This window comes from Typopeltis vanoorti, chromosome 1, assembly GCF_054136105.1.
Source record: "Typopeltis vanoorti isolate ZY-2024b chromosome 1, IOZ_Tvanoo_1.0, whole genome shotgun sequence".
In the NCBI taxonomy this organism is placed as follows: Eukaryota; Metazoa; Arthropoda; class Arachnida; order Uropygi; family Thelyphonidae; genus Typopeltis; species Typopeltis vanoorti.
In genome coordinates this window covers 73,642,426-73,657,312 of record NC_143549.1, presented here as the reverse complement: position 1 = coordinate 73,657,312, position 14,887 = coordinate 73,642,426, and the positions used below count along the sequence as shown (strand labels likewise).

The 14,887-nt window shown below is 34.9% G+C and overlaps 1 protein-coding gene across 2 annotated transcripts in view; it reads left to right on the top strand.

Moving 5' to 3' along the window:
* LOC150110089 (uncharacterized) overlaps window positions 1-14,887 on the top strand; it is a 196,522-nt gene that overhangs the window by 102,824 nt on the left and 78,811 nt on the right. For both annotated transcript variants that reach the window (XM_090391262.1, XM_090391271.1), the window contains exon 6: window positions 12,084-12,610. In XM_090391262.1, the coding sequence (XP_090247388.1) occupies window positions 12,084-12,610 (527 nt within the window). The remainder of the gene's footprint in view (window positions 1-12,083; window positions 12,611-14,887) is intronic.

The following is a 14,887-nucleotide window of genomic DNA, read 5'->3' as shown; positions in this document are numbered from 1 at the left end:
AAAACACAGGTCAATTATAATTATTCAAATCATTTATTTCAATCAATATACTCTCCCTCAGCTTTGATGCAGCGTTTGGCACGGCCAATTAATTCGTTAGATGAGTTTTTTATATCGTTTTTTGGGATACTGCTGAGGGTCGTGGTTACTGCCCCTTGAATGTTTTTCAATGGTGTTTTATCGCTTTCCTTTCATCGGCAAATGAAGTTGGGGGAAGAGAAAGAAGTCACAGGGTGCTAAATCGGGTGAATATGGCAAGTGATCCAACACACAAACTTAGTTTTTGCTCAAAAACTGTCTCACAATGTTCGAACGATGAGATGGTGCATTATCGTGCAAAAGTGACCAGCTGCTTACATCACGATATTCATGCCGTATACGACGAATTCTCACTATCAATCACTTCAAAACTTCGAGATAAAATTCACCATTGACTATTTGGACAGGAAGAACGAATTCTTTGTGGATAATATCCTTGGAATCTAGAAACAAATACACGACGAATTCTCGCTATCAATCACTTCAAAACTTCGAGATGAAACTCACCATTGACCGTTTGGCCAGGAAGAATGAATTCTTTGTGGATAATGTCCTTGGAATCGTAGAAACAAATCAGCATTGTCTTTACTTTTGACTTCTCCAAGCGACTTTTTTTTTCTTTCGGATGCCCCTCTTTTGGTAGTCTCCACTCAGCACTCTGGTGATTTGTTTTAGGCTCATACTCAAAACATCACATTTCGTCACCAATAGCAATCGTTTCAATGAAATTTGAGTCCTTACGAGCGGTTTTAATGAGGTCCTTGCAGTGTTCAATTTGATACATTTTTTAGTCGTCAGTCAATTTGTGGGGAACAAATCACGAATTCAATTTATGAAGACCCAAACTCTTGGTCAAAATGTTTTGTGCACAGTTGATTTTCGAATCTCAATTCATCTTCAATCAATCTTATGGACGATTTCGGGTTTTCTTCGATGAAATCGATCACTTTTTGGATGTTAACTTCGCTCAGTCCAGTTTTTGGACGGCCCAGCTTTTCTTCGTCCTCAAGCATCTCACGATCACTTTGAATCTGTTTGAAACACATTTTCCGACCATTCGTCAAAATGGTCAGAAAAACAGCCTTTCCTGTCACTGTTACTCTTGGCACTAAAACTCACTTCTAATGAAACAAATGTCATAAACAGTTGACACAACACTAATGAAGTTTGCCGCTTTCAACAGCAAAAAGATACAACAGGTGGTGGCACCACTATTTTCGAAAAGTTTGGTTTCTTTTTGGACAGAGGGGGTATAGTTAAGAGTTTACAGAGTTAATGTAATGATAATGGCATCTTTTGTAATTTCTATTGAAGGTAATTTTTCATGAATAGCTCTGGTTCCCAAATGAATTGTAGGTGCTTTGTTTACAAACACCTTTGTAACATATAATACTATAATAATACTAATATAATAATAATACTTTGTTTACGGACAACTTTCCATCTAGCATGATGGCTAAAAATGCTTTTTGTTTTCGGGCAGAAAACAAAAAATATGACTGCATTATCCTCAACTTCTGCATCAAAAGTGACAATTTGCCGAAGGAAAAGATTGCCACACTAATGCCAAAATTTGTTTTGACTGCAGCAAAATAACCAGATGGCACTGCTTCGGACCTGCAAACAAAGGGAAAAAAAAGGGATGGAATGAAAATGACAAAGCAATGATGAAACATGGTAGATAGACTACAAAAGAGGAATTTTAGTGTGAAAACTGAGCAGTGATAATAGTCAACTTGAAAACCAAAGTTCAAATACTGTAACATAGGGAATGTGTATGAGCCACTCATCAGCCTCAAACCACACAGACTTTCAGATCCACTTTACAAAAATAGGTGGCTCTGCAGTCTGCAAAGCCTTGCGTGCTTTTCCTGACAGAAACCCAAATTTCAGACTCTTCAAGCAATACTCATCTGAACTTCCCCAAAATTTGCACTCTTCGGCTCAAGGGTGGCATTTGTGCATATGTTCACTCTAACATACTATGTCAGGAAGCATTTAACTTAGAATCTCTTGATCACGATCGACTTTGGCTGAAAATCTCTCTGCCACACTGTCAAATTCATTTGCTGTCTGTATTGTTTTCCCAATGCCACCAGTCATTCAGAACTCTTTGTTTTCCTCTCTTTGAAAGTCGATGTCCTTAACTCCAGTTTTCCTAGCAGTGAGGTTATCTTCCTTGGTGATCTCATTGTACACAATATCAATTGACTTTGCTTCTCCAACTGTACAGACCAAGCAGATAGAGATGCTGAGACATTTGCAATCACAAATGACCTCATGCAAATGCCCATCAAAGTACCAGATCATCCCAGCCACTCTCCAAACACTCTGGACCTCTTCCTCACTAGCAATCCTTCCAAATATACTGTGAGGGTTGTACTCCCTTTAATTCAGACCACAACTTTGTGCTTATCTCTTCCCCACCAAGCACACTCACACAATCATTCTCAACCAAGAGTCATTTGGCATTATAAGAATGCCAAGTGAAATGAACCTCTGAGATTTCTATGCCTTGTTCCTATGGTTGAATTATTGCTTTTGGTTTTCCAACCCAAGTGTATGTACTGAATGCATCACTGAAGCAATCCTCTCTGTAAAGGAAGCACATATTCTCCATTCCACACTAAATTCCCATCCACCAAGTAAGCCCTGGTTCTTCAAAAGGTGCAGCAAGGCTGTGCAAACTAAGAATCAAACATACCGCAACTGGCTATTATGAAGAACTCTGCCATATCTCACTATTTACACGAAATCTTGAATCAGTTGCAAGAAAATCATCAATGAATCAAAAACTGATTTCCAAAGAGCCAAAAGCAAGAAACTTGCATCGTGTCCAAATAGCAGTTGCATATCTCTAGCCAAAGCAGTTGGCCACAAACTTTGTCCAACACTGCACTCAGGTGGGTCTATTGCATTACTCACAGAAAATGCCAATCTCCTGGCATCATACTGCCTGCCTAAATAATTTTGGTAAATGTTCTCTAACCATTCCAGACACCCAACACTCAATGCCTCCTCTGACCTTTCACCAGGAAGTGATCAGAAAAATCCTGATCCCCTGAAAAAAGTTCCCTAGCCCTGATAGCATTCTTCCTGTATGTCTCTTGACATAAACACATTACCACTATTCCCTCCTTGGCATTCACCTCTTTATGCTCTCTTACTTCACTGGCATCTACCCTACATCCTGGAAATTAACCCATGTCCAAGCTGTTCCCAAGAAGGGTGACAGATCCTTTTCATGAAAGTATCACCCAATCTGTCTCTCACTGCAGTCCTCTCTAAAAGTAATGGGGAGAACCATCAACACCCAACTTCTATGCTATCTTGAAAGTGCTCAACTAATAAATGACTACCAGTATGGATTCCAACAATACTGTTTAACAGGGGATCTGCTCACCTATGTTGCATTCCTTTGGATAAGCACCATGGAAAAGTTTAGAGAATCCCAAGTGGTTGCACTAGAAAGCTCCAAGTCTTTGGACTGGGTCTGATACAAGGGCATATTAAGTAAGCTTCTGTCATTTGATCCATCCTGTGATTTCTGCTAATTTCATCTCTAAAACAAATATAAAATTAATAAAAATAAAATCATTAGACTTCAGTCTTTTGTGGGTGGAAGTCACCTAAAAATAATACATCTTGGATATTTTTAATCTTCATGAAAGACTTTCTAGCAATTGCTGATTTTTTTTTTATATGAAAATCGGCATATTAAAAGAATTAAAATTGTTTTAGTGAGGAAACAGTTAGTTGCACTTTCAACAGTGAAACCATGAAAGTAATTCATTTTTTCTACTTGGTGTATGGAACAAATTAAATATGGAAATATATATATATGGAATAAGTTCTTTATACTTTTGTCTACTAAGTCAGTTTGCATAAAAAGTCAAATCATTTCCTTCTTTTGGGCCTTTTTGCTGCCATTTCTAGTCTCAGATACTAATTTTCATCTCCTATCCTGTTTCAACAGCTATTTTTATATTAGATTATGTTTACACATTGACATGAATTCAGTGAGAGAAGTCAATGGTATAAAAGAAGAGTGTAAAATATAGTGATTGGAAAATTGTTTTTTAGAGTTCTGAAATTAGATGGTTTGTCCTCCATATTATTCCATATAAGGTTCATTTAAAAGCACTGATTTAATATTCCTGTTGTAACTTTTTCCATGGTATTAACTGCTAAATGCTTTTCCATTTTCCCTTGTATGTTAGGCTCTTTATTCTATCATGGCCAAGTAACTTGATTCATATGAAACCTAATTAATGCTTTGTTAGGTCAGTTTATCCCATCTGCATGTCATAGCATATTATCTTGCTGTCAATTGCATGTGTTCTTCTGGATATTTTATCTGTTTGTGTGATGAAAAACCCTGCCACCTCCATATGAGACTAGCTACCTCATCTTTCTTTGAAAAGACCCTATTATAAAGGTTCATATATCAGATGGGATTTGAGCGTAGGTCTTTCCAACCACCAAAGGGTATTGTCAAAACTGACTGAGCTGCAGTGGTCTTAGCTATGGAAGCTCTTTCTTATCACTACATAAAAACAAAATAATCCAAGGACTTTATTAAGCTGCTGATATTTTGCTAGATTTAAAACTGTCATCCTCTTTATATATGATGCTATACTTCGTCAACTTGTCCAATAAGGTTTATTTAAAAGCATTGAACCTATTTTGGACTTTTTTTGTGCAGATCAGGACTAGCTGGCTAGTCTTTTTCACATGGGATTAATTTGAAGGAAAAGAAGTACTGCATAGCATTATCGTTAGATGGACTATTTCTGGAGTTGGCATCATCAACAGATCATTCTTCTCTGTGTTAAGGCTTAAATATTAGGTGAAACTCAATGAAAGTTTAATAGAATGAAAGAGCACTGGGAAAGGAATGAAACTAAATTTAATTCTTCCAATATTTCGAATCATTTACAGAGACATTGTCAGAGGGTACAATATCAGATGTAACACACGCAAAGGTGACACAAAAACTAAGTGAAACACGTGGATGAAAGACTAGTCCTAACTAGGTGGGGCACCTGTAGAGGATAAATCTTAACTGTTAGCAGCTAAAGTGGGATATTGAAGTATTAGTGTTTCCCATATTATGGGAAGTTTTATGCAACCATATTTATTCAAATTAGGCTGATATTAAGAGCAGCAGCTGCTCTTAGGTCAACTTGCAGGAACACGAAACCCTATAAGCACCTGGAACTGAGAGAGGATTGAGTTTGTCTTTAGTGGAGCAGATGAAAGTAGCTAGTTATAAGTGAGGCTGATGGTAACTGATCTTGAAGATCAGCTACCATAGAGGACACCCCCACCTAGTTAGGGCTAGTCTTCGTCCATGTAACTGATTCGAAATATTGGAAGAATTAAATTTAATTTCATTCCTTTCCCAGTGCTGTTTCATTCTATTAAACTTTCATCGAGTTTCATCTAGTATTTAAGCCTTAACACACAGAGAAGAATAATCTGTTGCTGACGCCAGTTAATTGTCTAACAAATTTGGAGTGCAATGCATGGTTAGAAAGTCCTGTTTTACCATAATGAAGGAATTCAGTGTGTCATTTGTGTTCATCTTTTCCTATTAGAATTCTGTTCCTGTTTTTCCTATGTAGGGTAAGTTGCAGACTAGATTTTGTGAATCCCCTGAGTGAACAAAACAAGAAAGGGGGATCTTTGGATGAGTTAAGTATGCTTTTTAATTTTGTGGCAAGTTTGAATGTTGGTAGAGTTAGCTGAGTAGCTAGTATATCTTTTCTCCAACCAGCAGATTATAGAACATTTTTAATACAGTGAAAAAAAAAACAAAAAAACATTAGCTAGCCAAATGGATAACATGCCTGTTTCTTCATGCAACACGATTTGGGTTCAGTTATCATCGTCATGGGTGTTTTTGGGAACATCTGTTAGCTGGTAGATAAATGGCACTGCCAGGTGAAGGACCACCACTACCACCTAGCTGATAGTGGTGGTCTTATACCAAGCTTGAAATAAAGTTCCATATTTAGTCTCTAGAGCTGAGTTTCCAGATCATTTAACCCTTAGCCAGAATATGATACTAATACAAATATAGGTTTACAACTTTTCATGAATAAGATTAACATTAGATTAAAAAAGTAAAAGGAAGATGCTGTGTTCAGTTTATTATAAATCTACTGCTTAGTTGCAGGAAGAAATCAAAGGTAGCTTAGATATTTTACTTACATAAAATTTTTATAATGTAAAGAACATTAACTGTTTGTTGAGTTCTGTAAAGACTTACACACAAATATAAACCTGTGAAAAGCTGTTTGAAATGAAAGCAGCTGTACTCTTCCATAAATATAGTGACCTGGTTCTCTGAAATGAATTTCTGTATTCTATGAGAAAGATCCAATATTTGGAAGCACTGGAATTACAGTTGTATGGTGTCAGTAGGGATTACATGAAGCAATACGTAGTCTTTATTTGAGTTGTAAGTCAGCAGTTAGAATTGAAGGAAGTACAGGAAGATGGTTTAACGTTAAACCTGGTGTGAGACAAGGATGTACATTATCCCCTCTGTTATTAATTATCTATATGGGTCACATTATAAAGGAAAGTGGTATCAAACGTGATATCAAAATTCGAGATGTTAATGTCAGCTCTGCTCTATGCAGATGATGTTATACTTCTAAATAAATCCCTACAAGTCTGCAAGATTCCCTGAATAAATTGAATAGCTGTTGTAATAGATTTGGTATGAAGGTCAGCAATAGCAAGACAATGAAATAGGCAGAAGCATTGAAAATATCAACTGCATTTTGAATGGAAAACCTATAGACCAAGTAAAGCATTTCAGCTACTTAGGCATGATTTTTAGTGAAGATGGTAACTTAAATATAGAAATAGACAACAGAATCAACAAAGCTGGTATGGTAGGAAGTCAACTGAATAAATTTATATGGAATAAGAGAGAAATTAGTCGGAACTAAATTAGCTGTATACAAGACAGTGTTCAAACCAGTTTTAACTTATGGATCTGAGAGCTAGGTTAGAAGTAAAACACTTGACCAAAGGCTAGAGACTGCAGGTATGAGAATCCTGAGAAAGATTAGTGGCATGAACAGATGGCATCAATGGCAATATCATATTAAAAATGAGGATATTAGGAAAGAACCTGATATTGTCAGTATCCAGGAATGCATTAGCTGAGCTAATCTCAGGTGGTATGGTCACTTAAACAGAATGGAGCGAGGAAAAATTAGCAAAACAAGTGTTCTCTGCCAGGTTGGCAGGAAAACAACCCAGAGGAAGACCAAGATATAGGTGGATTGATACGTTACAAAGTGCCTTAGATGATAAAACTATACGATCTGATAATATTGGAGTCTTGACAAGTAACAGACTGATCTGGAGGAAAATTGTAGATAGGAAGTTAGTAATGATGTAAATTTTTCATGTAGTACTATCATATCCTGTACACCCCTTGAGGGTACATGTCAGAAATTTTATGATGATGGGATTACATTTTGCCTGGAACTATTTAGTAGAGTGGATGAAGACCACTCACAGTGATTGTTGGTCTTAATGCAAATACCCAGCAGTAATGAGTGTTGGTTTGTTTTCATCATATATGTATAATGTCTTGAAGAGCCCGAGTCAGAAAAAGATTTTTTTGAATTTCTTTTTTTTTTTTTTTTTACGAGAGCACTGTATCCAGGAATTTTCCTTTGCCTTTTCACTGAAAATAGGACTTGTAATTTTTTTTTTTTTGTAAATAACAGTTTAATTCATAACACAATACACTAATAAGAAAATAAAGAATATATTGAAATTAAGATGGTAAGAAATTATATTCTTGGTTTAATCCTTTCTCCAACTGTAAGCAAAACAATGTTTTTTGCGTGAAGTAACTTCATGTGCAAAGACTGGGGTCATTTGTATATAGAGGCTAATGACTTTACATCAATTGCCTTAGTATCACATAATTCAAAGTACTCTTTCAGATGTGTATAATGATAAGCATTATGAGAAGTCTACTACCCAGACTAGTTTCGACCTTTGAGGTCTTATCAGTGGGAGCTAGACCCAGAAGAGATACCAAGGTTGAAGTAATGGAGAAGTTATATATTATCCATATACAAGTAAGAAAAATATTTCACACTTTATTATCAAATTACTCTGGATTAGAGATGGATGCTGAAAGTTATATATTTAAGAATATATTTATTTATTTATTTTTAAAGCAGTGTCAATTAGGACTTTAGTTCTTTGCTTTTGTTACAATTTTAAACTGTTCCTGCTATTAACTAATTGTTGCTGTTTGTGCTCTGAAGATGTTGGGTAGGAACCCAGCAAAATATCAGCAATTAAGGAAATAAATGCATTATTTTGTTATTAGTGTGTCAGTTAAACCAAAAAAGAACATCAACATTAACTTCCAGCACATAAGCATTTCTACTCATTTCAGATTATTTCCTTCTAAGCTAATATTTCTATCATATAATAATAATAAAAAAAAAACCTCTGTGTATAATAAAATTAGTTTAATCCTTTATCCAAGTGTGAGCAAACAAAGTTTGCGCCTGAAGTATCTTCAGGACTAGGGTAAGGTGATACAACACCAATATCACCTTACCCTAGTCCTGAAGATACTTCAGGCGCAAACTTTGTTTGCTCACACTTGGATAAAGGATTAAACTAATTTTATTATACTCTAACCAAGTGAAAAATAAACTTTCAACATCTTTCTCTAAATCCAGAGTAATTTATTAAAAAAGGGTGGCACACCATTTGGCAACTCCTATAGGTAGAGATGATCTGCTAATGCTTCTGCCTGGTATCTCCACTAGGGCCTGGCTCCCACTGAAGAGACCTCAATAAAGGTCGAAACTAGTCTGGGTAGTGGCCCTTCCCTTAATGCATAACATTAGACATATCCGCATGGAGATGTGTTTTGCATTATAGGAGATGCTGAGATAGGAGTGTTGGTAGCTTTCTCCACCTTTGCAACGAGAGTTGCCCTGGTGTTGTATCACCTTACCCTAGTCCTGAAGATACTTCAGGCGCAAACTTTGTTTGCTCACACTTGGATAAAGGATTAAACTAATTTTATTATACTCTAACCAAGTGAAAAATAAACTTTTCAAAACCTCTGTGTGTTTTGCTCTCAGATACATGACAGCATCATCAGAATAAAAAAGAAATACTAGAAACCAAATCTAAAAAAATAAACTTGACTCATCATCATCAATTCCTGACATATCCTCAATAGTGCACAGGATATTATGATAGTAAGATATGAAAAAGTTATGTCGTTACGAACTTCCTATCAACAATATTTCTCCAGATTAATCTTATCCATCAAGACTCCAGTATTATCAGATCTTATATTTCTCTTTTCTGAGCCACTTTTTGCTGTATCAATCTACCTAAATCTTGGTCTCTTTTTTTGGGGGTGTTTTTCCTTCCATCCTGGCAAAGAACACTCGTTTAACTATCCTTTCCTCATCCATTCTGTTTAAGTGACCTACCACCTCAGATTAGCTCTAACACATTCCTGAATGCTAACAATGTCAAGTTCTTCCTAATATCTCCATTTTTTTTAATATGATATACTGCCATTTTCCTAATCTTTCTCAGAACTCTTATCTGTGGTCTCCAGTCTTTGATGAAGTATTTTATTTCTAAAACATTTCTCAGATTCATAAGTTAAAATTGATTTGTATACTGTCTTATATACAGCTGGTTTAGTGTTTTGACTGATTTCTCTCTTATTCCATATAAATTTATTCAGTTGACTTCCTACCATACTAGCTTTGCTAATGTTGTCTATTCCCATTAGGTTCTCCATTCAGGTGCAGTTGATATTTTCATTGTTTCTTCCCATTTTCAGTGTTTCTTCCTATTGTCTTTGTCTTTTTTATTGCTTATTTTCCATACCAAATTTATTACAGAAGTTATTCTAATTTAATCAGGAAACAACCCTGCAGATTTGTACCAGATTTAACTTACGTTTCAAAGAAAATTATTTTTATAAAAAAAAATACAGATACAGTCCACTGATAGCAGCATGTGTGGTACCGGAATAAGAATTTTTGTTATGTTACTTCATATTTTGGCCTCTTGTCTCCTTCAAAAAAAAAAAAAAAAAAAAGCAGGAGGTTATTTGTCAAGCTCATCTGTGCAGGAGTTGGAGCAGAAGAATAATGCCAAGAGGTCTTCTTTGATTTTAGGTGATATAGTGGTTTCATGTTGTTGTGAGGGAGATGGAAACCAGATTGCAGGTGTTGCACAAATATCATTTGTACACGAGGTGAAATTTCTGGATTTAACTCTTTTAGTGTGATTTGGAATGTGCAGTGTGACCAGAAAGGATCATCTGAGAAATGATTATGTAAGGGGAATGGTGAAAGTTACAAACTTAGGAGCAAAGATACAGGAGGCAAGGTTGAGATTGTTTGGTCATGTGATGAGGAGGGAGGAAGAGTATGTGGGAAGAAAGGTCATGCAGATGGATTTGCAGGGGAAGAGGAAGCACAGACGGCCAAAGAAGAGATGGAGGGAGATGGTGGTGGAGGACTTGAGGATGAAGACCTTGGATGTGGCTACAGCCCAAGACAGGAAGTTGTGGAGAAGACTCACCACAAACAGCACCCCTACTTAAGTGGGAAAGCTGCAGAAGAAGAAGAATGTGATTTGGAATATTTTTTTTTCAGCCATTGTGACAATACAATAAATAACACACATTTACCATAAAAATATAATTTTTTAATGTTATTAAAATTTTTACTCTGAATACATGTTTTTATTTTGAGCTGCTTGTGATATGCTTAATTTTTCATCTGGATTACCTTGGCACACTTTGATAATGGGTCATGATAAGGATTTCTAATGGATTTGAAAATTAAGTTCTTTGTTACACCTGTTATTTCATTAACTCGTTTGGAACAAGTGTAGTGTTTATCGTGGAGATACACTACACTACGCTAATCATGGGAAAATAATAGAAATTAGAAGTCATTCTCCACATGTACTACCTAAAGCTACAAGGCTGAGAGTAGTTTTTTTTTTAGTAGAGGAAACTTGATATACAAAATTATGGTCTGAATATCTTTGTCATTGAAATCGGAAAAATTGAGCCATTTAACTTCTGTGGGCTTCAAATTCGTTATGAAAGACATCCTCACTATTTGGTTAGTTGTGATGCAGAATATTGATATTCAGTGATAAATCAAAAAGTTCAGAAATGGTTTTCAGAATTTGGAGAGTGTTAGATATGTCATATATACAGTATACTTGGAAGAACTGGTTAACAAGTTGTCAATGGGATGGTATTATGTATTTTGGTGGGTAAATGGATAATATATGTTAAGTCTTTACTTACAGTAAATATTTCAACATCTCTTACATCTTTGTCATTGAAATTGGAAAAGTTGAGCCATTTAACTTCTGTGGGCTTCAAATTCGTTATGAAAGACATCCTCACTATTTGGTTAGTTGTGGTGCAGAATATTGATATTCAGTGATAAATCAAAAAGTTCAGAATGGCTTTCAGAATTTGGAGAGTGTTAGATATGTCAGATTAATACTATGATTGAGGAAAAGGAAATTTTGAGTCAGAAGATCAAAAAAGTTTATGATTCTGTATTTATCATTTCATGATGAATGTTGATCACACTGACATGTTGATGCTATACTAATGGTAGAAGAAATATCAAAGTGCAGTTTCAACAGACTGCTAATAGGTACAGTAAGCCATCATTTATATGCCATCATTTATGTTAATTTAGGTCATTTACTTTGAAAAATTGCTGTGAATCATTATTTGTTGTTTTTATGAATATAACAAAATGCCTTTGCTGAAAAATTACTCAGAGCAAATTAAATTCAAAAGATAATATTTATGTACCTAAATTATAAGGGTTCCTAAACATGAAACCTTTCAAATAAATTTGGAAACATGTATGAGTGAGTCTCTTGCTATTTTCATAGGAATTAAATTTTTTTATTAAGTTTAACTTATTTATCTGAGACTTCATTATTCTTTTTTTACAATTTATTTTCTCCAGGCAAAATGAAGTAAATAATAACAATACTGCTATGATGGTGAATGGATTAATTACCTCAAACACTTCAGATAACAATATTCTTAGTGATGACAGTAACAACAATGCAAGTCACATTGACACAAATGGTATTAAATCATCTGTTATTAATGGTGATCCACCATTAGATAATTTTGCTAGTGTTTTCTCTACTGTTACACATACTGTTCACACATCATCGTCATCATCATCTTCCTCTTCTTCATCTTCCTCATCTTCATCATCATCAGAACTTGAAATTTCTAATGTGTCACAAGATCATACATTTGAAAATCCTGATTCTCCAGAAACAGTTTCATCACATTCAGAAAATGAAACCTCTAAAATTAATGAAGACCATCATACAAAATCTGTGAGTAGTAGTGATGGACATCCCACAGAAAGTGCCATGGACACTTCACCAGATCCACCAGATGGTAGTGAAGAAGCAGATACAGATCATGAAGTCAAAAAAGCAAAAGAAGAAACTTCTGTGGATACTTCTGTGCCAGGTATTGTACTCTCTTATATGATTTTGCATTTGATATATTTAAACTAATAATAAACTTCAATTTTATTTATTTATTTTCAAAGGAAGAAAATTGCACTGTTTGGTAGGTATGATCTGCATTAATTCTAAATAGGAAATGGTTTTGCTAAACAGAGAAAGTAATTTTATTCTCAGAGTTAATAATTTATAATGTATTTTGCAGCATACTACTTACATAATGACTCCATTTGTCTGACACTAGAAATTCTTAAGGACCAAAGACTGTTTGTCAAAGCAGAATTTTTGCTTATAGTGCTGTTGTGTCCCAATTTATTATCCTATCTAGTGAAATTATGCTTATCTATGTTCAACTATTATCTATGCACGAGATATCACCCAAAAATACAAATATTTAAGTTATTTCTCCCCTTAGTGTCCCTAATATTTATATTATGCTGCGCCTTTTGGGACATTCAGTTTGAGATATAAAATACAAAAACGAGGAGCAATTACTAAAATATGTCTGAATGTGAAACAATATTGCAGTCGTGACACTTTATATCGTTTCTTAACACATTAATTTCCCGCGTGATTAGGTTCGTACGTTTTTCAAGTGGTGCATTGGGCAGCAATTTCAGATAACTGTTTTATCAATGAATAAAGATTTATTAAACTCATTAGCATGGTACAATTCAATTTCTAATATAATTCAATTCAATACTAAGAAAATATTTACAAAATAACATTAGCTTATCACAAGTAATTTGGCTACGATCCTATATGGGTATTGCGATCATGCCGCCATGACAAATTCAACACATCCAATCATATGTATAATTCTAGATCTAATTAACACCTTAGTTAACCCTATATTACTCGGAATATACGCTATATGTTGTAGCACATGGACATGTGTGATCAATTCACTCTATTTAACTATCCAAAACTATGTAAATTAAATTATCCTTTCACTGTGTTAACACATGCATAAATCTCAGGACACATAATTACTTATATAATATTAACATTAACAAGCATACTTTCATTATAATCAGTCATGTACTAAAGTCCTAGTATAAATTTCCTTAGTCTCTTCAACAGTTCAGTAATAGAATAATGATTACAATTACAGACGATTTTCAGTTAACACGAGATTTTACTGTACCTTTTTCTCTTGAGTTTTCTATATTGGCCTCTACCTTTTTCCGATTGAACTATCCTGGTATGATCTCTCCTATAATCGGTCACTCCTAAGTTCTTTTGGTATTAAACTGTGCTTACGCGATCTTAACTTTTCGTTCTTGAATTAAGGACACACTTTGAATCATCTATACAATGGCTGTGAAACTCATCACGTGGACACCGACTTCTTTACAGATTTCCTTTTCACTGGACGATGAAACACATAGACAATACCTTTGGCTAAATGGCATTCCTTGTTTCTTACCATAGGAAATACGGAATCGAAATCCTGCTCACTTTTGTTTCCTTGTTGTGACGACGGAGATAACTCCAATCCCACCACTCAGGAAAACCACGTGAAACCTATACGAAAAGCTCGTGAAGAAACTATCCCTGGAGAAAGCCTTTTTTGGGGGGGGGGGTTTCTAACCCTTTTATACCTTGACTCCTAACGGCACCCACTTTAATTTCTTTTCTCCGCCCCTTATTTGATTCAACTTTACCGACCAATTAGGGTGGCGTTTTTCTGCCAAACATGCTTTGGTCGGCGAGCCCATAACGATGTCTCAACTCCGGGAATTGACCCTGAGCGATAGTCTATTGTTTTTCTTTTGCTAGCCTCTAAATTAATCTCCCTTCCAAATTTTTAAGAATTTACTTAATATTTTAATCTCTAGCCTCTCGCATACAATTTCTTATTACTAATCTTTTCTGTTTTACTTAGCTAATTGTTTTATATCACAACTGTAATATTTTCCTTCTTTTATTATTTAGTTCTTCAAACACTTTTTTTTTTATTTTATTTTACTTGGATGCAAGAATATTTTTCTTTCTTTTAAATAATTCATCTATTAGCTTTTATACAGGGGTTTTATTTTATTTTCTCTTCATATTACACTATGATAACTGGGAATTCTACATTTTCAAGGTATCAGGGTGTAACAGTGCACTTCCTTTAGAACAGTATTGATGATATAAGACTTTTTCTGGAACTTTATGGTATTGGCATAATGAGTTTGCTTTGTTGGTGTTTGCTATTGTTAAATATTTTATTTATATGATTTATACTTAAAGAGTTTGTTACTTGATTACTCAATTAAAGTCCTACCAGTTGCTC